The 24860-nt window shown below is 46.2% G+C and overlaps 3 protein-coding genes across 5 annotated transcripts; all 3 read left to right on the plus strand.

The window, feature by feature from the left end:
- Nucleotides 1–12073: 12073 nt before the first annotated feature.
- Nucleotides 12074–14874, plus strand: LOC127321744 (uncharacterized). Of its 2 annotated transcripts, none has more exons than XM_051350727.2 (9): nt 12074–12323; nt 12440–12525; nt 12637–12684; nt 12782–12870; nt 13024–13077; nt 13625–13692; nt 14043–14092; nt 14233–14295; nt 14437–14874. In XM_051350727.2, exons 1-9 carry the CDS (start codon nt 12265–12267, stop codon nt 14613–14615), a joined length of 696 nt encoding a protein of 231 aa, XP_051206687.1. In that variant the 5' UTR covers nt 12074–12264; the 3' UTR covers nt 14616–14874. The 2 variants fall into 2 exon arrangements, with proteins under 2 accessions (XP_051206687.1, XP_051206689.1); XM_051350729.2 differs by having other exon boundaries at nt 12081–12323; nt 14198–14295.
- Nucleotides 14875–15108: 234 nt separating this feature from the next.
- On the plus strand, nt 15109–18130 carry LOC127321767 (uncharacterized). Its single transcript, XM_051350740.2, has 6 exons — nt 15109–15267; nt 15380–15434; nt 15558–15608; nt 16849–16940; nt 17053–17130; nt 17547–18130. Exons 1-6 carry the CDS (start codon nt 15212–15214, stop codon nt 17698–17700), a joined length of 486 nt encoding a protein of 161 aa, XP_051206700.1. The 5' UTR covers nt 15109–15211; the 3' UTR covers nt 17701–18130.
- A 3228-nt stretch (nt 18131–21358) lies between these two features.
- On the plus strand, nt 21359–24859 carry LOC127321774 (probable monofunctional riboflavin biosynthesis protein RIBA 3, chloroplastic). 2 transcript variants are annotated; one of them, XM_051350747.2, is made up of 7 exons: nt 21359–21513; nt 21628–21931; nt 22380–22601; nt 22723–23048; nt 23216–23345; nt 24127–24423; nt 24520–24859. In XM_051350747.2, the coding sequence occupies exons 1-7, from the start codon at nt 21458–21460 to the stop codon at nt 24763–24765; spliced, it is 1581 nt and encodes a 526-aa protein (XP_051206707.1). In that variant the 5' UTR covers nt 21359–21457; the 3' UTR covers nt 24766–24859. The 2 variants fall into 2 exon arrangements, with proteins under 2 accessions (XP_051206707.1, XP_051206713.1); XM_051350753.2 differs by lacking the exon at nt 21359–21513 and having other exon boundaries at nt 21793–21931; nt 22396–22601.
- The last annotated feature ends 1 nt before the right edge of the window (nt 24860 follows it).

A 24860-nucleotide genomic window follows, 5' to 3' on the forward strand; every position in this document is an offset into this window, starting at 1 on the left:
AGAAGTATGGTGCCTCAACACAAGAGATATCCAACATGAGCTCTAACAAAAGACATTGACACATAAGAAGTTGAGATAGGATGAAGGAAGTCATACCCATGTGTAGATATATAATACGGTGTTTTGAACGGCACACAAATAAACCAAATAGTTCAAATAAGCGGGAACACAAGCAATATAAGAAAGATAAACGCATATGCTTGTGCCCAAACCATGCAAATCCCCGAGAATCCTAATAGAACACTTCTCCCCCTTTGGCATCGAGACGCCAAAAAGGGGACAAGCGCGATGCTACACGTCCCATGGGAATCACTCGGAGGCATAATCATCATCGGACTCTTGCACCTCTTCTTCTTCTTCTTCCTCTTCATCAGTGTCAGGAGCATCCGGAGAGCGACGAGAGGTGTTGGACCTTTGAAGGCAATCATCAAGATCACTCCATGGAACCTGTGCAGAGTGCCACCTAGTGTAACCCGGGTGAGCTGGAGGCTGAGGCGGGGGACCTTGTTCACCACTGAGCTTGTGAAGAATAACCGCCTGAGTATGCTTAATCTCAGAACGCTCACGGCTAGCTGCATAGTTCTCCTTATGGATCTCAATGTTCATGCAAAGGATGTGACGCTGAAACCAACTAAGCCGGGTCACTTGCTTCCTCATAGCCGGGACATCGGGATGACGACCAGGAGCAACACCACTAGAACGAGCATCACCCATGAAAGAGTCAGGTGCAGGAACAGCAGAAGAGACTGGCTTGAGCTTGTAGGCCTTCTTGACATGGTGCTTCACCAACGGATACCCACCCAAATCTTCACTCACAGACACAGAGTTGTTGATGAGAAGCTGGATGTAGGGTGCATAAGGTATGGTGGTCCGGGAGACCATGGCATCACGGATCTCATGGAAGATAAAGTCCATGATATCAAGAGTGTAGTCCCTCACTTCATCACCATCACGAGCACACTTATAGCTGAGGTGCATAAGATCTACAAGAACTCCCCGGATAGCATCATTGTTACCACCACTTGGGCAAATGGTTGCCCGAAAGAACCGAAGCAACTGACTGTATATGAGAAGCAGCCCCTTTGTATAACCAATCCTTCCCTCTGAGGTATAGAGATTTGCAAGTGCATTCTTATCTGCTGTTGTGGTCCATGAAGACGACGACCCTCATCAATAGGGACTCCAAGAATACGGCAAAGCGGCGCAGTGGCACTGCAGTGTGTGGAGCCGGACATCCATTCCATAGTGCGTTCCTCATCGGTCTTGATTGCCAAAGTGGCAAAGAATTGCTTCACCAACTCGGGCTATAGTCACATTGAATCTTCATGATATCTTTCAAGCCCATTCTTCCAACAACCCGAGATAGCATCTTCAAAGTGATCGTTTTCAGCTAGAATGTCCACATCAATGGCTTGCATGGGTCTCAGATTCTTCATTGGCTCATAGATGTCCTTGTAGATGTACATTTGCTCCATGCACCAATATCTCCTGCCCTCTATCTCTTCATCCCTTGGCACATCTTCATACCAGCTTCTTCAAGCGGATAGCGGAATAAGAAACTGGATCCATGGCCTTGTAGTTCTCCCTCACTTCCTTGTTCTTCCTTCTTGAAGTGACCGACTTGCGAGGAGCATTGGGTGCAAACTCGTCACTAGATCGATCATGCCTCCGCGGCGTCTCCGTCCACCCCGAGAAGCACCACCTGAGTGAAGGAAAGACGGGTTGGAATGAGATGGTTATGCTCTTATGTCCTGTAAGTTATAGTTAATTACTCGAGAAGCATGGTATAAGTTGGTACAAGTCTAGACATGATAGATTGAAGCAAACTGCAGCGGCGATGAAGCTCAGTGCCGGATAATCCGGTGCCTGGGGGCGGATAATCCGGCCCGGCCGGATAATCCGGCCTGCTCGGGGGGCGGATAATCCGGCCATGCGAGATGTGCAGATTTCCAATCAAAAACATGTCTAACACTAGATCGGCCTCATAGCATGCAAAAGGAGTACACTACTCATGGTTTGGAACAACTAGACACCAATTCCACCAAGAAAATAGCACATATAAAACACAACATCTAGGGTTAGAGATTGTGAATCATACCCACATCCATTGTGGAAACCGCTTGGAGGAGAAGGTAGCTAGGGAGGAGATGCACCCAATCCACCCAAGAACTCCGAGAGGGGCGGATGGAGCGTCTCCGGCGAGGAGGAGGAGATCCGGCGGCCTTGAGAGGAGAAAGAGGAGAGAGGCGCGGGGGGGATGGTTTGACCCGTTTTGCCCCCTGTGCCCACGAGTCATCCCATTCAGTATCTGCCGTGGCCGGAGACTCCGGGGCTAGGTTTGGGCGGATAATCCGGCCGGGCCGGATATTCCGGGGTGTCCTGGGGCCGGATTATCCGGGGTTCTGGAAAATTCCAGAATCACCGGGAATCCGGCTCATCTTTCGTTGGTTATTTGCAAGTCCCATATATGATGTAATAAAGTATCACATCACATATAAGGTACAAATTTGCCAATAAGATGGAGCACCCTAGATCATCCGACCGAAAAACCCTCAAACTCCAAGTTTTTACCAAACATGACAAATGAGCAAGATGGAAATGGCTTATAGGGGAGAGTAGGCTTAGGTTTTAGAAGATACAAACTGTTAATGGTACATGGTCACTCAAGTTTGCAAGATATGAGCAAATAAGGCCAAACTAGAGTGATTTCCCATAAGAACATGGAGATGTCAATAAAATCCAATGAAAAACCAAACAACTCCAACTCCTCACAAAGAAGAGTGTGGTGGCCTAGGCCACCATATATGAGTGTTATGGTATGGCACCGCGAAGATATATCTTGGGTCCAAACCAATACTCATCATTTAAGCTCACATATCAAAATATGATATAACGAGAATGAAATCTTTAATGTTGGCATTATGGGGGGAGGGATAGCTCAATAATTTAAACCGCACTCCCCCTATTTCCATGCCCACATCTAAACCAAATAAAGTTTTGAGACGAAGGTGTGTTTGCAAGATGGTCAAGCTATACTCCTTGAATCAATGATATTTAGCTCATTCCTCAAATAAGTGAACCTTGCTTCATCAAGAGGCTTTGTGAATATATCGGCAAGTTGATCCTTGGTAGGAACATAGATAAGCTCAATATCACCCCGGGCAACATGATCCCTAATGAAATGATTAGGATCTCAATATGCTTCGTTCTTGAATGTTGCACCGGATTATAGGCAATCTTGATAGCACTTTCATTGTCACATAATAGAGGCACTTTGTCACAAATGACACCGTATTCCTTTAAAGTTTGCCTCATCCATAACAATTGAGTGCATCCACTTGCGGCGGCAACATATTCGGCTTCGGCGGTGGAGAGAGATATGCAATTTTGCTTCTTAGAAGACCAACACACCAAGGATCTACCAAGGAATTGGCAAGCCCGGAAGTTGATTTCCTATCATCCTTGTCACCCGCCCAATCCGCATCGGTATATCCATTGAGAATAAAACTTGAGCCTTTGGGGTACCAAATACCATATCTTGGGGTATCAACCAAATATCGAAAGATTCTTTTGAGAGCCATCATGTGGCTCTCCTTAGGAGAAGCTTGATACCTTGCACACACACCAACACTCAACACTATGTCCGGTCTAGATGCGCAAAGGTAAAGCAAGGATCCAATCATGGAGCGATATACCTTTTGATCCACTTCTTTACCATTGGGATCAAGTGCAAGATGACATTTGGTAACCATAGGAGTGGCCACACCCTTCAACTCGGTCATCTTGAACCTCTTGAGCATGTCTTGAAGATATTTTGCTTGGTTGATGAAGGTTCCTTCTCTCAATTGCTTGATCTCAAAACCAAGGAAAAACTTCATCTCTCCCATCATAGACATCTCGAACCTATTGGTCATAAGCTTTGAGAATTCATCATTGAAAGCTTTGTTAGTAGAGCCAAAGATAATATCATCAACATATAATTGGCAAACGAAAAGCTCCCCATTGACCCTCTTAGTAAAAAGAGTGGGGTCGATTAGCCCAACATCAAACCCACGGTCTACCAACAATTCCTTAAGGTGCTCATACCAAGCTCTAGGAGCTTGCTTGAGACCATAAAGTGCTTTATCAAGCTTGTAGACATGGTTAGGAAAGTTGAGATCCTCGAACCCCGGGGGTTGCTTAACATACACCTCTTCATGCAAAGGACCATTAAGAAAAGCACTTTTCACATCCATTTGTTGAAGCTTAAAGTTATGATGCGATGCATAAGCAAGAAGGATACGGATGGACTCAAGACGAGCCACGGGAGCATAGGTCTCTCCAAAGTCAATTCCTTCAACTTGAGAGAAACCTTGAGCCACCAATCTTGCCTTGTTCCTCACAATATTTCCAAACTCATCTTGCTTGTTCTTGAAAATCCATTTAGTGCCTATAACATTGCGGCACTCCTTTGGCTTCTCTACTAAGGTCCACACTTTGTTGCGCTTGAAGTTGTTGAGTTCCTCATGCATAGCTTCCACCCAATCCGAATCTTCAAGAGCTTCAAACACTTTCTTGGGTTCCACTACGGAGATATAGGCATGATGATTGCTAAAGTTAGCCAATTGCCTTCTTGTGGAGACTTTTGCTCGAACATCACCGAGGACCTTATCATGAGTGTGTCCACGAATTTCAAGGGTCCTATCTCTTCTTGCTAAACGACGGGCCTCGATCTCCTCCTTGGTTCTTCTTGGCCTTGGAGGTGTCACTTGATCATCTTGACCATTTGGGTCCCCGTCTTGACCTTCAACATGAGCTTCCTCAATTATTTGAGGTTGCTCATCCTCATGTGCTTGATCTTGAATGTTGAAAGGATACTCATCGGATCCATCATGAACCCGTGGTTGATCTTGACCTTGATCTTGTTCTTGATCTTGTCCTTGATCTTGCACACTAGGGGAGGGTTTTGTTCTTGTTCTTGGGTTGGTGCATCATTTGCTTCACTTGATGGGGTTTGTTGATGTTGAGAAGATCAGGGCTCCACCTAGGTAGAGCATAGTCCTTCCCGAGACGCCACACCGTGTCCCTCAATGGGGCGGAAAATCCCACACCCATTCTTACTATGGCATCTTGAGGTATTTCATCACCTGCATAAACATCAACTTGCCCCACTTGGGAGCCATCATTTTCTTCGAACTTCACACTACAAGATTCAATGATAATCCGGAGGATACATCAAAGATTCTATAAGTGTGAGATTCGGCACCGTAACCAACAAATATACCCTCCAAAGCTTTAGGAGCAAATTTAGACAAACGAACTCCTTTGATTTGGTAGAAACACTTACACCCGAACACCTTGAAGTATGAGATATTAGGCTTGTTCCCGGTGAGTATTTCATATGGAGTCTTGTTCAAGCCCTTGCGGAGATAGAGCCGGTTGGAGGAGTGACATGCGGTGGAGATGGCTTCGGCCCAAAAGTTATAGCGGGATTTATACTCCGCCATCATAGACCTTGCCATATCCATAAGAGTCCGGTTCTTCCTCTCCGCAACACCATTTTGTTGAGGGGTGTAAGCAGCGGAATATTGATGACGAATCCCCTCATCACTAAGAAAATCATTGAGTGTGTAGTTCTTGAACTCGGAGCCGTTGTCACTTCTTATTGCCATAATGAGGAGGTTGTGTTGGCGTTGCACCTCGGTAGCAAAGTCAATGAATATTTGTTGAGTCTCATCTTTCGTCTTGAGAAAGTAGACCCAAGTGTATCTTGAGTAGTCATCGACAATCACCAAGCAATGTTTCTTCGCACCAAGACTTGCATGAGTAACGGGACCAAAGAGGTCCACATGAAGGAGCTCCAAGATCCTCTTGGAAGAGATGATGGTCTTGCTTGGATGCGGAGAGTCATGCATTTTGCCTTCAACACAAGCCCTACAAACACGATCTTTGGCAAAAGACACATTTTCCATTAGTCCCACAATATGGTTCCCCTTGTGAAGACTTTGCAAAGTTCTCATGTTGACATGGGCTAGGCGGCGATGCCACAACCAACCCACGTCCGCCTTTCCGAATAGGCACATCGCACTTGACGTGGTGGTCCCCGAAAAGTCCACCACATACAAGTTGTGTTCGCGATACCCAACGAATGCGACTTTTAGAGTCTTGCTCCACAAGAGGACCACAATATCATTATCAATAAAGACGGCGAAACCCATCTTGCCAAGGGCGGAAACGGAAAGCAAATTGTAACCAAGGGTTTTGACAAGCATGACATCCACAAGAGTAATGTTGTGTGCAACCACAACCTTGCCAAAACCCAATACCTCGGATGTAGAATTATCGCCAAAGGAGACGGTGATATCATTTATGTTAGGCCTCAACTCCTTGACGAGGTTCTTGCCGCCGGTCATATGACTTGTACATCCACTATCAAGTACCCATTTTGAACCTCCGGCGGCATAGTCCTACATGAGATCAATTCTTGGATTTAGGTACCCATTTTTCAATGGGTCCTCTTTTGTTAGCAACAAGGGTCTTTGGGACCCAAATAGACCAAGCAACATAACCATCATATGGACCAACATACTTAGCATAAACATCACCATAATAATCTTTAAAGAGAACATAGTGAGGATTATCTATTCCCGCACCATCATCATTAATGGTGTTGCCCTTTCGGGGTTCACCATTAGCTTTCTCATGTGCGGGCTTGGTCTTTTCTTGCTTGCCTTTTTAGCCTTGGAATTAAAACCAAGTCCCTCCTTCCCATTGTTTGATCTTTGCTTACTCAAAAGATCATCCAACGAAAGTTTACTTTGGGGAGAGGAGGTCCTAGCAAGTTCATCTTTCAACCTAGCATTTTCCTCAATAACATTTGCATGATCACATGAAGGAGTAGAGGAGCTAGGCACATCATATGAGGCAAGCCTAATTTGAAGTTGCTCATAAGACTTGGATAAGAGAGTGTATTCACTCTTCAAAGCTTTGTGAGCTTTGTCTAGTTCATCTAGACCTTTCACAAGTTTCTCATGATCAACCTCAAATTGAGCCTTTTCCTTTTTAAGCACTTTAGACTTAGCCCTAGCAAGATCTCTAGCTTTTGTGAGCTTGTTAATTTTATCTTGAGGCTCTTCAAGAGTTTCTAGCCTCTCCTCAAGAGAGGCTATAGTTTCTTGACTTTCCTCAAGAGCATTTTTAAGAGCATGGATTTCAAGAGAGTCTTCTCTCTCTATTTGACCCTTTTTCTCAAGCAAATCACCTTGTTGAGCTATACGAACCATGAGGCTAGAAACATGCTTCTTAGTGTTACCTTGTAGGTTAAGAATGAAATCATCAAACTCTAGCATTTCTTGTTTCACTTTTAGACTATCATCATCAACCCCTAGATCACTAGATAAGTTAGGCATAGAGGGGTTAGGGGATGATACCTCGGAGGATTTAGCCATAAGGCAACTTTCTTCCTCCACATGAATGACCTCATTGGGGGATTCACTTGGTGATGAAGAGTTAGTGGAGAGGGAGGCAAGAGCGACCAATCCATTAGAGGTTGCATCTTCTTCATCATCAACATCATCATCTCCGGAGGTATACTCTTCTTGAGTTGATAGCACAATAGGTGTGTCCAAGGAGGACCTTGCCATGAAGCAATGTGCATTCTTGATATGAGGGTTCTCATTGGGAGATTCAAAGAGAGATGAAGAGGGGTGTTGGTGGTGGCGATGGCGGCCAATTCCTTTGAGCTTTCTTCATCTTCATCACCACTAGAACTTTCAACTTCATCGGTAGAATATTCTTCCCTTGTTACTAGCACAACTCTTGAGGGCCTCTTGCCCTTCTTGGTCTTGTTGTTGTAGAACTTCTTGTTGAGGGGCTTTGAATATTTGCCCTTTGAATCTTTGCTCTTGTCCTTGGGAATGAGCCTCCCATTATGAAGCTCTCTATTTTCATAGGGGCATTCGGCAATGAAGTGGCGCTTGTCATCACAATTGTAGCATGATCTTGTCTTTGGGCCAAAGCTAGTGAACCCACTTTTGTTGTTCCTCTTGATGTTGTCTTCCTTGGCCTTGGAGGGATCAATCCAAAACGACTTTGCATGGAAGGCCATGTGGTCATGGTAGTGGCATTGCAAATCTTCCGGATAGGTCATACTCCAAGATGCTCTATAAGATTCTTGAGGAACCACTTCTTCAACGGAGTTGACCACCAAGGCAAGGTTGGAACCTTTTGCCATTCCAATAGCACGATTGCGAGAGTCATGAGAGGTTTCCTCAAGCACCTTGAGAGCTTGCAACTCGTGCACAACTTGTTGAGAGGTGAGAGAGGAATAGCATTCCCTTCCCACAAGGGTCTTGACATCAATGGGTACAAATGGCATCATGCATTCAATGTACTTCTCCTTGATCCAAGAATCATTGATGTGGGTGGCACCAACAAGCCGGAAGGCATCGGCAACGGTGAGAAGTCTTCCATACATATCTTCATGATCTTCATCCGGAGCCTCATGAACCCTTCGGCTTTATTCTTGAGAGCATTATACTTGTTCCTTCTTGTGCTCTCACTTCCAATGCAACTCGAGGTCAAACCATCCCAAGCTTCCTTGGCGGTGGTGTAGTTCGGACACGATGCAATTCCTTTGTCCCCACACTAGTTTGAATCATGTGCAAGGCGGTGACGTTGAGTTGACTATCAACCGCTTCTCTTCTAGTCAACTTGTCGGGGTTGTATGGCTTGAAGCCCTCCATGATGATTCTCCATAATTCATTGGAGGCACTACAAACATGAGAGCGGAACTCAAATCGCCAAGTATCGAAATTTTCAATAGAAAACTTAGGTGGGTCGCCCTAATATTCAAATGAGGCATGGGAACCGGTATGTCGGGTGATTGGAAAGGTGGAGGTACTCGATTGTAGCTCTCACTTCCATTGGTTCCCCTAGGAGATGCAATGGGAGACTTATTAGAGTTTAAGTTATCACCTTCCACGGGTTTGGTAGATGAGGGTAAGTCCGAAGCCTCTCCCTCATGTAACACACCCGTGTCTTTTACCTCTACACTAGGAGCCTTGGGAAGGGCCGGAGCCAAAAGCTCGGCAATCATCTTTTTCATGCTTTCCATTTGGGCTTCCACGGAGGACTTCAACGAATTGAAGTCTTCCACGGAGACCATCTTGGCGGCCCCTTCCGAGGACTCCTCGTCCGGCATACTCTTAGGCGGTTAAGCCGAAATAAGAGCCGAGGCTCGATACCAATTGAAAGGATCGTATGCCGCACCTAGAGGGGGGTGAATAGGTGCTAACCAATTTTTAGTTCTTTTTCAATTTAGGCTTGACACAAATGGTAAATTCTCTAGATATGCAACTAAGTGAATTTACCTATATGACAAGGCTACCAACTAAGCAAGATAACTAAGCAATAGAGAGAGAATAGGATAGAGGTAACCGAGAGTGGAGCACGCGATGACACGGAGATGATTCCCGTAGTTCCCTTCCTTTGCAAGAAGGTACGTCTACGTTTGGAGGAGTGTGGTTGCTACGAAAGCCAAACCAACAGCCACGAAGGCTTCACTCAGATCTCCGGTGAGCAACGCCACGAAGGCCTAGCCCACTTCCACTAAGGGATTTCCTCGAGGCGGAAACCGGGCCTTTACAAGGTTCTTGGGGCACACATCCACAACCAAATTGGAGGCTCCCAAATCTGTTACAACACAACAATCAACAACAATACATCAACACGAATCAACTAGGGAACCAAATAGGAACACTAGCATGAGATCCCTCAAACAAGAGAGGGGGAAATGAAGAACGCTTCGGTGAGGATGTAGATCGGTGTCTTCTCCTTCGAATCTCCAAAGATCAAGAGATTTGGTTGGGGGAGGAAGGAGATCTTGCAAATCTTGACTTTCTTTGAGTTGGCTCTAATGGAGGTGGCTTGGCAGAATTCTTGTGCAATGATTGAGCAAAGAGGCAAGGAGGAAGAAGGGGGGTATTTATACCCCCACTCAAAATGGAGCCGTTGCAGTTTCCGGGGGGCCGGATAATCCGGCCTAAGTAAGGGCCGGATAATCCGCCCCCCCCGGATAATCCGGTCTTCGGGGCAAAAGAGTGACAATGTCCGGCCAAATGTCCGGCCTCCTTCCAGAGTTGATTTTCTTCCAGTCCTTAGCGAAAAACGGGGGGGCCGGATATTTCCAAAATATCCGGCCCGGATAATCCGGCCCTGGTACAATACCGGGACATTATCCGGCCAAATGTCCGGCCCCCTTCCAGAGCCAAAATTCCTGAAACACTTAGCCAAAAACAGGGGGGCCGGATATTTCGACAATATCCGGCCCGGATTATCCGGCCTGGCCAAACTTTTTCTGAAACCTTTTTGACACACGATCAAATCCAACACACATGAATAAATATCTATGTAATCCCTGTACCACTTAAACAAACATTAGTGTATCATATATATTGACATCAAACACACAAAACATAATGTGAGAGATGTTCTTTCAGCCTCTTGATTTTTGGTGAAGCAAGCTTCCTTTCTTGTCAAAGCCCTGTCCTTTTTCTCTTTTATGGACTTGACAAGGGTTGCATAGTTAGGGTAAATACCATCTGTGAGATAGTACCCCATGGTGTACTCATTGTTCATAACTTTGTAGTTACAAGGTGGAGCTTCACCCTTAACTAGTCCTGCAAACAAAGGGAATCTATTCAAGATGTTGATGTCGTTGAGTGTCCCCGGCAATCCAAAAAAAAGCATGCCAAATCCATAAGTCTTGAGAGGCCACAGCTTCAAGAACAATGGTAGCATCACGGCTTTTGCCACAATACATTCCATGCCATGCTTTTGGACAATTTTTTCATGTCCAATGCATGCAATCCAAACTACCAAGCATCCCCGGCCACCCCCTCTTTTCATTGATCTCCATGAGCCTTTTTGTATCATCCTCATTTGGAGCTCGGAGATACGTCTCTCCATACAACTTGATCACCATCTTGGCAAACATACGCACGCAATCCGTGGTTGTTTGCACACCAATGCGAAGGTACTCATCGGTATAATCTGCTGGTATACCGTATGCAATAACCCTCATGGCGGCAGAATTTTTTTTGATATGGGCTAAATCCCATGACTTGGGCAGCATTTCTTCTTTGCTTGAAATAATCGCAATTTGCCTCGCAATCTTTGACGATTCTCTCGAACAAAGACCTACGCATTCGGTACCGTCTACGGAAGAGGCGGGGAGGATAGGTCGGTACCTCGGCGAAATAATCTTGCATCAACTGTTCGTGGCCGAGCGCGCGGTTCCGCGGAATGCACATACGCCCCATCACGGATCCTTTCCGCTGATCCAGCAGCTTCATGCGGTCCTCCGTTTGCTTCAAGCCAAACAGGAGCAGCATCATCTCCGTCTCGTCGTCGTTGAGCAACTCGTCGATGTCCGAATCGTCGGAATCCGACGAGGACCAATCGGTCGACGTCGCGTCCAAATCCGCCATGTGCACATCCTCCGAAGCCATCTACCACGGTGTACCATACATCAGCCCCAAATCCGACCATTTTACCGGCGGCAACGAAGAAGAACGCGGCGGAATACTCACCGGCGAAAAACGGCGGAGAAGACCACGGCGGGAAGGCGGCGGCGCGCGCGGAGGGACGCGGAACTTCGGCGGGGGTGCGGCGGAGGTGCGGCGGAGGTGCGGCGGGCGTCGACGCAGCTCGGCGCGGCTCGGCGGACGGCGGAGGGGCGCGGATCTGACGGATTCCAGCGGCGGCGCGCGGGGGAAAACGGGTGGGGGGAATTGAAATGTCCGCGCGCGCTTTCGGAGTTGGGATACTGGTTTCGCCCACTATCCCCGCTCCCACCCCGCACAAGTAGGGGGCGACGACCCGCCCCGTAATCGAAAACAGCAAAAAACGATACGGGGGTCATTTTTACGGGGCATGCTAGACGGTCGAGTAGAGCCGAAACCCTCAAATCGGCGGTTATTATACGGGTTTGCCCCTTTTACAGGGTATGTTAGACCTGCTCTTAGCTACTCACAAACTGTGTGACTACCTGAAGAAATTTGCCTGAACTCTCAATTCCATTCTTTCAGCTTCTTCTTCTTCAATCCTCCTGTCCACTTCAGTACCCAACGAGCGACGAAGGCACAGGACAGAACCTCAGCCACAGAAACTCCTCCGTCGATACCATTTCTAGTCTTCGGCAAACCCTCTCTGTTCCAACAGGAAGCGTCTCCTCCCGTTGGGGATTTCCCCGGCAGGCGGCGAGAACGAAGCGCGGCGGCAGCCATGGCTCGCCCTTCGCAGCTCTACCTCCTCGCCTACAACTCCCTCCAATCCCTCGGATGGTAAACCAAACTCGCATCTCCAGCAGCAGCAGTTAACATCCACCAGTCACTTGATTCTCTTTATTCCGATGTACTGATTCTCCTTTCGATCGATCCCCTCCCTCGCCGCTCTCCAGGTCACTCGCCTTGTTCCGCCTCCTGGCCTGCCTCGCACCTCCTGTCTCCGTCCACCCCGCGTACGCCCTCGCCGGTGACCTCATATGTGCGAACTCCCGCCTCCCCCTACCCGGATTTTATTCCCCACATCTGAATTCCGAATTACGTGTGGACTGACACTTTTTTTTTCTTGGACATTTTCTTGCCGTCTCTGCAGGCTTCCTGCAGACTTGCGCTGTTCTTGAGACTGTCCATGCCGCCGTCGGTGGGAGGATGAACTGCTAGCTAGCTAGACTTAATTTCGTCTCCTCCTGGCTTTCCCCCTTGTTGATTCCGCGTCGTTGGCTATTTTGGTTGTCCAGGATTGGTGCCCACCTCGCCGTTTCTTGCTTTCCTGCAATGGGGAGGGAGGACCCACTTCGTTCTCGCCCTTCTCCAGCAAGTCCCTGAGGTGAGATGCTTGACAACTGCTAGAACCGCCGGCTATTATAAAATTGCAGTGCGACTTCGTAGCCAAAGCGAAAACTATGAAGAATTTCATCGCTCTTATATTTCAGCTCTGTGGATTTTGGCTGATAGGTTTAGTCTGTTGTGCCAAGTGCAGGTTCAGGGCAGTCCGTCTGTGTTCATAACGTTTATGGCTTGGAGTATATCTGAGGTGTGGCAAAATGACCTCACTTTCCCTCTCTTTTTCAATGCTGCCTTATTCTCACCAGCAACCACAGCATAGATTTTGTGCTATCTCTTTTGCAAATAAGCATTGTATGACTATGTTAAGATGCTTTGTCCTCATCTAAGGAGTTAGCTTTGATAGCATACTGAAGTGTACAAATGGACTTCATCTTATTTCACTGCTAGGCTAATTTGAGTTAATACCAAGTTTGTGGAATTGATTTTGTACCAATACAATGATGTCAGTATTCATGATGTCTTCAGCATAAAGAATTGTCGATTGATATTGTTGTTCCCAGCACATTAACCTTATGTATTCAGTTGAAGCAAAAATATGGGCTGCTGATTACCTGTTGTCAAACACGTACAGAAGACCAAAAATAATATAGCATGTAGTATCGTGTAAGAAACATTAGTAGTAGAATAATGTCCTTGTGTCAGATTCTTAATGTATATAATTACTTAATTAATAAATTCCATCTTCTGTTTGAAGTTTTCTGGACCATGCTTAACATGTTGTTTTCATTATACAGGTTATCAGATACTCCCATTATGCTCTTACTACATTAAAAGTTTGTCCAGCGTGGCTGACTTATCTCAGGTTCCATGCCCTAACAGTCTCAAGCTCCACAACCGTATTTCCGTTTTATTTTTGTGTTCTGCTGTATCTTATATGCAATTGTGATTCACGGACATCTTAACAAAGATCTTTCACATGGTAAACTCAACTGATTGGCAGGAGACCTCTATCATTTTTCTGAGAGAACTGAAATTCCATTTTTATGCTTGTAATTTAAATATGGAAAACCTACCCTAGAATGGTTGTGTCATGTGTGAATTATAACCGATTCACAAATTTAACTGCAACACTGAAGTTTTTCAAACCATTGCACCTCAATTCTCAGATTAAACCGCTTTACTTATCCGTTGCGACCAAACTACTACCTGTAGGTACACTGCTTTTATCCCGTTGTATCCGATTGGGGTAGGACCAGGAGAAAGTAAGCTCGAAAACTCTTTCACACGACATAATGCCTATAAAAACACTCTTCCTTAATATTGTAATCACGGTTGTACTCCACTCTCCTTTATATCTTTGCATGCAGTGTGGACTATCTACCAAGCTCTTCCATTCGTGCAGGAGCGGGAGCTCTACTCAGGCTTCTTTGCAAAGTTCTCCATGAGCTACCATTCCTTTCTCGTGGTATGTCGACGTGGAATTAGTGGGACTGAAAACACCCTGCATCCCTTCTGCTTCTGTTTGATCAGAATGTGCACTTGATCACTTAACCTGCCGGCACAGTTCTAAAAGAAAGTTAATTTATCAGTTACCATGTGGTGACAGGGTGGTCTGCTGTGCTATCCGCTTCTGTGGCTGAAGCTGTACCTGCATGTGTTCAAGCAGCGGAAGTCCAAGCTGGGAAAGGTGGACAGGACGAAGAAACGGGCTTGAGAAAAATCAGTTCAGCTCAGCTGAAATTCAGGACGCGAGCAGATTGTTTGGGGATCTTGCAGTTGAGTTGAACATCAACTTAATGTACTACTGGCAGATTACTGGGGGTTGTTTACCTTGGAACAGCAACTTATTGTGTTGTATTAGCAGACAACTATTGATTTCTATCAGATTTAGTTTGCAGGATTGGAATGTAGATGCTGCACAACTCATTATCTATAAGATGTGGATTTGGAAAGAGTTGGGCAAATTACTTGACCACTTGTGTACCTAAGAAAATAACTTCCTATTCTTTCACTATAGTTGGTAAAAGCATACTGCTTGAATATATTTCTGGGAGTTTATATTTCTAGAGTTACAGTATTAATCAATCTGGTGTTCGTTAGGTGCCTGTTCAATTCAATTGAAAATATTTTTGGAGTAATTCAATTTGTACATTTGCGAGGTGTACCTGAGTAAGCTCCTTTTTTCCATTGAGAGGATGGAGTAGGCTGCAATTGTCCTTTTTAGGGCCCAGATTAGGCCGCAAGCAGGCCCATATTTCTAATAAGGCCTGGTCTATTATTGTACAACCGCTTTTCTCTGGAAAAAACGGAGCCTGGCAAGTGCCTGCTCGCTGACCGCCGGCCACTCCTCTCCCGCCGCCGCCGCCGCCGCCGCCGCCGTCATGGGGAACTTCCGCAAACTCGGCCGCCACGCCGCCCACCGCGTCTCCATGCTCAGGTATCCATCTCTCTTTCTCTCTCGCCCCAGCCGGTCTCCTTCTCTATACCTGACCGTGCGGGCCATGGCTGCCTCTCTCTCTCCCCCACCCCTTACCGACCTCTCTCGGCAGGACGATGGTTTCGCAGCTGGTGAAGCACGAGCGGATCGAGACCACCGTCGCGAAAGTAGGTTCATGTCTCTCTTTCACCCCGGCATTTCGTCGAACAGATTGCGGTGGGAGGAGTGCAGGTTTTCTGCTCCAGGGAAATTGTCCTTTTGTTTGATGTGTTTGCTTCTTGTCGTTGCAGGCCAAGGAGGTGCGGCGGAAGGCGGATCAGATGGTGCAGCTCGGCAAAGATGTACGTCCTTCAGCCGTTTGCTAGTATTCACTAATCACTACTCCCCTAGTGCCAGTACTGAATTCTGACGACATACTGGACTGTTCAGTGGCGCCTATCTAGGTTAAATCTAAATGAGTTGTGTAATGAAACCAGCCATCTTGAGTAGGTGGATAGGATTTCTTCAGGGTTGATACCATACGCCACAAGCTCTGTTGGAGTCCGTTCATGGTTGGTTCTGATACTCACTATGCTAATCCCAAAAAGAATGGCAGATCTGGACACATTGGCTTATGCCTAGAAAACTTTTACCTAGTAGTGAGGTGCAATTATCTTATATGAGTTTGTTGTTTCCTGTTGTAGTATCTCATAGAAACTTATTACATTGGGGAAGTTTTGACTACCCGAGTACATGTTCAGCATAGAATACCCTGCAGTAATTCCGACGACGTCCTGGACTGTTTAGTGGCACTTACTTTAGGTTTAGGTTAAGTCTGCTTGAGTGATGCAATGAAACCAGCCATCTTAATTAGGTGGATACGGTGCCCTCTATGGGATTGATATATTACTCCGCAGGCTGTGTAGGAGTCAATCCACGGTTGATTCTGGTACTCGCTATGCGAATCACAAGGCATGAGACACATTGGCTTCTGCATAGAAAACCTTCACCTAATAGTGAGGTGTAATTGTATTGTATGAGTTTCTTGTTGTAGCTCCTGATGGAAACTTACTAGATTGGTGAAGTTTTGACTACTTGAGTAAATGTTCAGCATTATTTTGATTAAGCAAGTACCAGTAAAATTTCATGGAAACTTGGCATGCAGTTCAAGGGTACCCTTTTCATCAGTGATCTTATGAAATGAGTTCCTGCAATGATGAAGTTAATACCGAATAGTTTTCAGACACGTAAAAATGGGCGTACCCTGAAACCTCCCACACACTGTGGGGTCTGGGGAAGGGAATTTGTAGGCAACCTTTCCCTTGCTTTCTATGCAAAGAGGCTGATTCAAACTGACCTCCAGGACACAAGTGGAGATACTCTACCACTGCGCCTGGCCTGCCCTTCGAACATTTTTCAGATACAGGGTTTTTTTTTTGTGTGTACTGGAAAATTGTATCATTCCGCATTCCAGGAGTGCCCCTATACGTATATGTCCTTGCCCAGATATATTCTAGATGATTTCTTTAGTTCTTTCTATTAAAGGTTCCTTCTGCTGTAATAGTTGCTGTATTGACACATGGACATTATATTATTTTATAGGGTACACTAGATTCAGCAAGACGTGCCTCAGCATTTGTTCGGGGTGATGACGCAGTTCACAAGTTATTCACAGAGCTTGCGTACCGCTACAAGTAAGTTTTACACTGTTACGGGTTGGTTTCAGTTTTAAATCTTGTTAGCATGCTAAAGGGAACTCTTCAAGCTATATCTTATGTATCCTCATTATGTTCCACTTCTATATAGGGATCGAGCTGGTGGATATACAAGACTATTGCGAACCAGGATACGAATAGGAGATGCTGCACCAATGGCTTACATCGAGTATGTTTGTGCTTCACATACCTTACCTGCACAAAATCATTACTTGATTTGCAAAAAATTTGCGTTCACTCTTCGTGTTGCCTGTATTTTCATTCTTCATCAAGTAGTATGCTATAGTATCCTTCATCTTTGGTTAACTATTCCTGTTTCTTAGAATTTACTGTTATCAAATCCGCCCGTCTTTCACTATGTGGTGCTAGTTATTTTTGTTCGAGTTTTCTGTTTATGTATAGTAAGATTCCATTGAGGTCTGAAATTACCTAGAAAAAACATTAGTTTGCAAAGACATAGTAATCAGGAATAGCTTCCAATTGCCACAGATAAACAAACTGTATGCTGTGATGAGGTTGAAATCAACATCTGTTACGTATGTTTTGTTTTTTTTAGGGTTCATCTGTTACCTATCTCTTACACAGATTTGTCGACCGGGAGAATGAACTTCGAGAGGCCAAACCTGCGACGCCACAGCCACCCCAGCGTGCCCCTCTTGATCCATGGACCAGGTCCCGTGCCAGCCAACAGTGGGCAGGTCCTAAAGTCAGCCACAACTCTGGAACCGAAGGGCTATGATAACCAAAAACACTGTCTATCTTTATTTTGTGTTTATGAGAAGCTTTTTCATCTTTACACACGCTAATTAGGAGCTCCATTCTGCAAGAGACCAAAAACTTGTGTTTCCATGGGATGTGTATTTTTGTTGTCGAAGACCATTGTGACTAGCACAAAGTTGTAGCAAATGTGTTACGAGTTTATGCTTACAGGTTGAGTTTGTTATGTCAGGGAACATAGCTATATTGTTGCAATGTTGCAGCAGATGTGTTAAGAGTTTATGCTTACAGGTTGAGTTTGTCAATGTCAGATAACATAGCTATAGTGTGGCCATGTTGGCAATGTGCGGCGGAGGTGTTGGTTGCCCTTAGGTATCCTAAAACTCAGTGTGAACATCTTCCTGTTGCAATGTGATCATACTGGCAATTTACTCTGCGGTGTGGAATTTGAATGATTAGAGACTGGAACTAATCCTGCATTCTCACGGGATCTGGCGCTACTGTTCCAGGAAGCTAGTCTGCCTCTGATCAGTTCAGTTTCCTTCTCCCTTCATCCACCCTCCTGAATATCTTCGCCACTGATGTCTGAGTCCGATTAGCCTCGTTTACCAACTTATTATATGTCGCATGCAATTGCTGTGATCATATTGTACCTCAGAACATGGGAAGTGGTCAATTTTGCAGCTTAAGAAGTACATAGGCGTGAGTAATGTTTTGTTGGACGCCTGAACCCCCTGTCGTTCATTTTGATAATGGAAACCTTAGCGATAACATTGCTTCGAATAAAAAAAAGGGCGCGCCTAGGTCACAGGCGACTGAGAATTAATAATTCTCAGTCGACCTGATTTCTCGCTTCTAGCTAAATCCCGATCGATTAGTTCTTTTCTTTTGAATGGATCCCGATCGATTACCTGAACTACTGGCCTGATACGTTTTGTTTTGTTGGGCTTCAGGTTGATGGGCCATTTTTGTCATGTATTATGCTGGAGGCTGGACACACGAACCAATTTCTTTCTACGCCCCCCTCAAAAAAAAAAAAAATTCTTTCTACGCTTTTTTTTTGCGAAGAAACAGCCATACCATTAAAGCAAGACATTTACAGAAAGGACCTCCACAAAACATAAGATTACAACCAAGCCCTTCTTCTGTAAAGCGAAGCCACCGACGAAAAGTAGAACGCACCGACGGCGCACCGCCGCCGCATCGCCACATAGTCCTTGGATCGGCAGATGTCTCCAGGCAGACGGGAAGTCGTCGGAACTCGAACTCCGAAGAGCCTCCATCCTACTCCTCCAGCCACATCGCACGCTTGCTTCAACTCGAGCTGAATCTGGATCTTGAAAAGCCGAAGCCGTCGTCCTCGACCTCCGGCGTGGGGAAGTCGCCCACGGCAGCTGCCCAGAGCTGCGAGCGCGACGGAGGCAGCAGATCCACTTCGGAGCTCCACCGGAGCGCCGTCGTCGAAGGGGAAGATCTCCACCTGCAAAACACACCACCGGCAGCGCCACCGCCCTCCCAACGCCGCCGGCTGAAGACCTAGCAAGCCCTACACTATTTACACACCGAGATCCGGCGTTCCCCCACCCTCCCGCTGCCGAAGCAGCCGGCGGAGGGGAGGAAACGGCCGGATCCGCGGCGGCGAGACGTACTAGAGACTGAGAGACAAGTAACTTGGAAAATCAGTCGTAACACATTTGCTACTAAGAAATTCGTGGTTACAATTCATATGTAACAGCGAAAATTCTTAGTTTCAACCCATGTGTAACTGGAAAAATTACAGTTTCAACCCACGTGTAACTGTAAACATTGTAGTTGCAACACACATGTAAATGAACAAATCTTAGTTGCACCCCACGTGCAACTGAAAAGATCAGAGTTCCAACTCACATGCAACTGGAAAGAATCGCAGTTACAACCCACATGTAACTATTGCAGTTGCAACCCACGTGCAAGTAAAAATTGTCAGTAGCAACCTAGGTTCAAGTGGAAATACTCAGTTGCAACACATTTGTAACTAGGAAAATATCAATTACAACGCATTTACAACTAGAAAAATATCAGTTGCAACTCATCTGTTGCTAAAAAAAATCTCACTTATAACTCATATACAACTAGAGAAATCACGGTTGCAACCTGTGTGTAAATAGAAATATCACAGTTGCAACCGATGTGCAACTGGAAAAATCACAGTTGCAACCAACGTGCAACTCAGAAAAAATAGAGTTAATATAAAATGAGAAAAAAGAAAATATATAAAGGGGAAAATAATAAAATAGAATAAAAACAAAAATAAAGTATTACAAAAAATAATCATAAAATTCAGAAATTAAATGACACAAGAAAACAACAAAGAACCACCCGGCAAAACAAGCATCGTGGTTGCCCGTTTAAAGATGAAAACAGGACATCACATGCACAATAACAAAGCACACACACGTAGAATAGCTCAGCAAGAAAAGATGAATAGCCCACATGCATAGAACAAAGTCAAAATTGGTAGGTACATGTATAAATCAAATGGGCCGGACAAAACACACAGCCCAGCACACTTACAAGCCACGTCTTCTGTGTACACGGCATGAGAACGACAGAACATAGCGCGAATCTTAGCGCTCAAATCGAACATCCATTTAGTCGACTGAGATTTAACTAATTCTCAGGCGCCTGAGAATTAGCAAATCCGTAAAAAAAAATACATTTACCTGAGATGTAATATGTATTGGGGAGAAAGCATCAAAAAAATTTTTTTTTTGCGATAAAGGACTGATGATATTAAGCCAAAGTTCTTACAGAAAGGTCCCTAACAAACTGAAAAATTACAGATAAGGCCAACAGGACCCCGACTGCATCGACGACGACGAGGACGTATGACGGCGCGCCGCCGCTGCTTCTCCTCACTGACCCTGGAACGGGAGAAGACCCTCTTGCGGCCGGGAAGTCGACAAACTCAGCTCCGAGGAACCTCCGCCCAGCACCGCCGACATCGTCGCTTTGCTCAACATCACCAAGACCTTCAAGCTCTTCGGACGTCCGGCTCCACCGCACCATGGACACCGGCGAGGGAACGCCATGCAGCACAGCTCCAAGGACCTGCACACATGGCCAAAGTAGTCGATCTGCAGAGAGGCTCCACCGAGCCGCACTGCCGGAGAGGCCGACCGCCACCACAAAACTCCGCCCCGACCGCGCCGCCCACTCCTCGACGCCGCCGGCAGGAGACCTACCAAACCCTACTCTATACACACTGCAAGACGGGATCCCCAACCTCCCGCCGCCGGAGCGGCCGACGGAGGCGGGGATCCGGCGAATCGACGGTGGCTTAGTGGATTGGCCGGCGGGATCCAGAAAATCGCCCCTGCTACAGTGACGGTAGGGGGAAAGCGTCCAGGCTCGCTTTTTTAGCTAAGCATCGTAGTGGTGCAAAAAGCATCAAAAAAAAAAAAAAAAAAAAAAAAAAAAATTGAGGCTAGGGGATACAGTTTGCCTGTCATTTTCAGGTACAACATCTACCCAATTGTTAGCTACACCCACAACAAAAGAATGAAGGATTATATTGGCATCACCTGAACTGTGTGATGTGTCGATGTGGCTGCTGCTATCTAGCAGCTCAGAAATATGTGGCCAGTTTGGCTACACCTTGCGTGGTTTTACTTCTGTTATCCACATGTCCAGATAAGTCCAAGTGATAGGCTGAGATTTGTTGTGATGCTGCAAGAGATATAGGTATATAAACATATTCCGGAGCCGATTTTCGAAGATCGGCTAGCCGGGGTCACCAAATGGATTGTGTTCTTCTGAGCTCACATTTGTCATCGCATGCTATTGTTAACACAAGGTATGATTCTTCCCCTTAATCTTTTGCAGAATGTCACTGGAATTTCTTTCGAGGCCACAGAATTTCATTAATTTTCTCCCTGATCCGTCGTCTGGCCTGAACTATATTTTTCAGGTTTCAACAAGGCTCTGTTAGTCTCAACAGTGTAGGATTTGCAGTTATCAGAAAAGGATGCTTAAGATTAAGGTGCTATGCAATTGGTGATGAAGGGAGTCTGAATGATCCTCTGAAGGAGAACAAGAATGGCCCAATTTTGGAAGAACTAAACGGGTCTGCCGCTTCCTTTCGAACTGTTGGGGCTGAAATCACTCAGGAAACAGGAGATTTTTTTGTCAGCGATGCCGAGGGTGACCCAGACAAACCTACGGAGGGTTTCTCCTCGATCGAGGATGCTCTAAATTCATTGCGCAAGGGAAAGGTAAGAGAAAATAAGAGTAAAATAAATACCTTATTTTCTGAACAAAAAATAGTTTCACTCATGCATGCAACTCTTGGACACGGGCCCTACCTGATCTTGGTCATGTTGGATATAGCATGCACAATACTTCAAAGATATGCATAGTACCTCCCAGTCTCCATTATTCACTCCATTTTTAAGATTTCTTAGGTGAATCATACTTGCCCACTTTTCTTCCAAAAAACCGTAGTTGTATTATGAATATTTGTAGACATTCATGTAAAGCACACTCTAAAATGATAGGATTAACAGTTTCATTCTGTGATGTATCAGTTTCTCTCGTTTTCATGTAAACAAGTTTATTTTTCACTTAAAAATTCGGGGCGAGACTTTCAGTACACGAATGCATTATCAGTATTTCAAATATAGTCGGCTTTGACTACAGAGTTAACTATTCATTCTTCTCCAGTTTGTTATTGCTGTAGATGACGAAAAGGGTGACAACGAAGGGGAACTTGTCATGGCAGCAGATCTAGTCAGCCCAGAATCAATTGCATTCATGATCAGAAATGGTTCCGGTATCATCTCAGTGGGAATGAAGGAAGAGGATCTAGAAAGATTGATGATTCCTATGATGTCTCCCGTCACTGAAATCGGTGACATTTCAGCTGCTGCTTCCACAGTGACAGTGGTAAGAATCTGATGTTTAACAGCCTTCGTTGCAGGCACTAGATGATCACAGGTTGATTAGTTAGATCTATAATCTTTGGTTGTGGCAGTAACTAGAAGCATTGCTTCTCCTATCTATGCAGGATGCCAGAGTGGGCATATCAAATGGCGTGTCAGCTGCAGACAGGGCAAAAACCATCCTTGCTCTAGCATCCCCTGACTCTAAGCCCACTGACCTCAGAAGGCCAGGCCACATCTTCCCCCTCAAGTACCGGAACGGCGGCGTGCTGAAAAGAGCAGGGAACACAGAGGCGTCGGTGGATCTTGTCACATTGGCCGGCTTGCGCCCTGTGTCCGTTCTGTCGACCATCATCGACCCGAAGGACGGTTCGATGGCAGGAACACCAATGCTGAAACAGATGGCTTTGGAGCATGATATCCCGATTGTCTCGATCGCTGATCTCATCCGGTTAGTATACCTTAAGGTGAAGCCTTTGTGAACTTACAGCTTGTTTTGTTCCTGCTGTAAATTGTACTGCTTGAAATCACTCTCCAAGATTAGTCAGATACCTGAAGTGAAATATAAATTCCATGTTGCAGATATCAATCTCATTTCATTCTGTTGGTGTAATTCAGGTACAGGAGGAAGAGGGAGAAACTGGTGGAACTGATAGCAGTATCTCGTTTGCCTACTAAATGGGGCCTTTTCCGCGCCTACTGCTACCAATCCAAGCTGGATGGAACTGAGCACATAGCTGTTGCCAAGGTACCTAGCTATGTAGTTGGTTTTTCTGATGATCCAACAGTTTTGATTCGCTGATGGGCGTTTGCTCCGGTACAACCCCCTCCCCTAAACTCAAAGCAAACTTAAATACAAGGACGGCTGAGATCGCTTGATACCCCTTCGTTTAATACTAAACGGGTATACGTAGCCCTGTACAAAACCCGTATGATCCAACTAAATTGTATGCCGCATACGTATGTATATAATTATGTATATACGTGGATTATTGGTGGCGATTCGTCAGCGGTGGCGGTCGTGGCCGCCGGGCGGGAGGAGCAACAAGGTGGTGATAGGCAGCCACGAGGCACTGTGAGGCGAAGCTGGACGACACGAGTCTCAGCAATGTCTCTTAGGTCCGTACCGGTATGGTTGGGGCGGCGTGCATGCTAGACGGCGACGTGACGGCGCGACAAACTGCCGGATAGTTCGTCCCGGACAGTCTGGTGCAATTCGGCCGGACTGTCCGTCGCGTTGGGAACGAGACTAACCGGACTATCTTGCGGTGCTTGCGTTGGACTGTCTTGCGGCGCCGGACTGTCTTGTGGTGTTCGCGTCGGACTGTCTTGCGGCGCCGGACTGTCTTGCGGTGCCCGCCGGACTGTCTTGCGACGACTGTATGCCTATACGTGGGAATACTGAGTTCTGGATTTGGGCTTGGATATGGGCCTAAATAATACCGGTTCGGTTTTGTTGAGTTTGGGGAGGGGGTTGTACTGGAGCAAGCCTCTCGCTGATGAGCTAATCTGAAATGGCAAATGTACAGGGCGATATCGGCGACGGGGAAGACGTGTTGGTGAGGGTGCACTCGGAGTGCCTGACGGGAGACATCCTCGGCTCCGCCCGCTGCGACTGCGGCGAGCAGCTTGACCTGGCGATGCAGCTGATCGAGAAGGCCGGCCGCGGCGTCCTGGTGTATCTGCGCGGCCACGAAGGCCGGGGCATCGGGCTCGGCCAGAAGCTCCGCGCCTACAACCTGCAGGACCAAGGCAGCGACACCGTGGAGGCCAACGTCGAGCTCGGCCTCGCCATTGACTCCCGCGAGTACGGCATCGGCGCCCAGGTCGGTACACACGACGATCACGCAGCATCTCTAGATTGAATTCTTAGAAGAAAATGAGGGTGTTCTGATAGTGATATCGCTGCATGTGTTTTTCAGATTCTTCGGGATATCGGCGTACGCACGATGCGGCTGATGACGAACAACCCGGCCAAGTTCGTGGGGCTCAAGGGGTACGGGCTGGCCGTGGTGAGCCGTGTCCCGGTGATCTCGCCGATCACCAAGGAGAACCAGAAATACCTCGAGACAAAGAGGACCAAGATGGGGCACATCTACGGCTCCGACCTCCCCGGCGGCCTGCTCAAAGAATTCCTCAATCCGACGGAAGACAACACTACAAGCTAATTTTATACTTGTTACTACAACACATTGCACATATCTTTGACGTTTCTTTCTTTATACTCTGAGGCTCTGAGCAATACAATAATCAAAATTAAGAC

Source organism: Lolium perenne, chromosome 1 (assembly GCF_019359855.2).
Source record: "Lolium perenne isolate Kyuss_39 chromosome 1, Kyuss_2.0, whole genome shotgun sequence".
NCBI classification, from domain to species: Eukaryota; Viridiplantae; Streptophyta; class Magnoliopsida; order Poales; family Poaceae; genus Lolium; species Lolium perenne.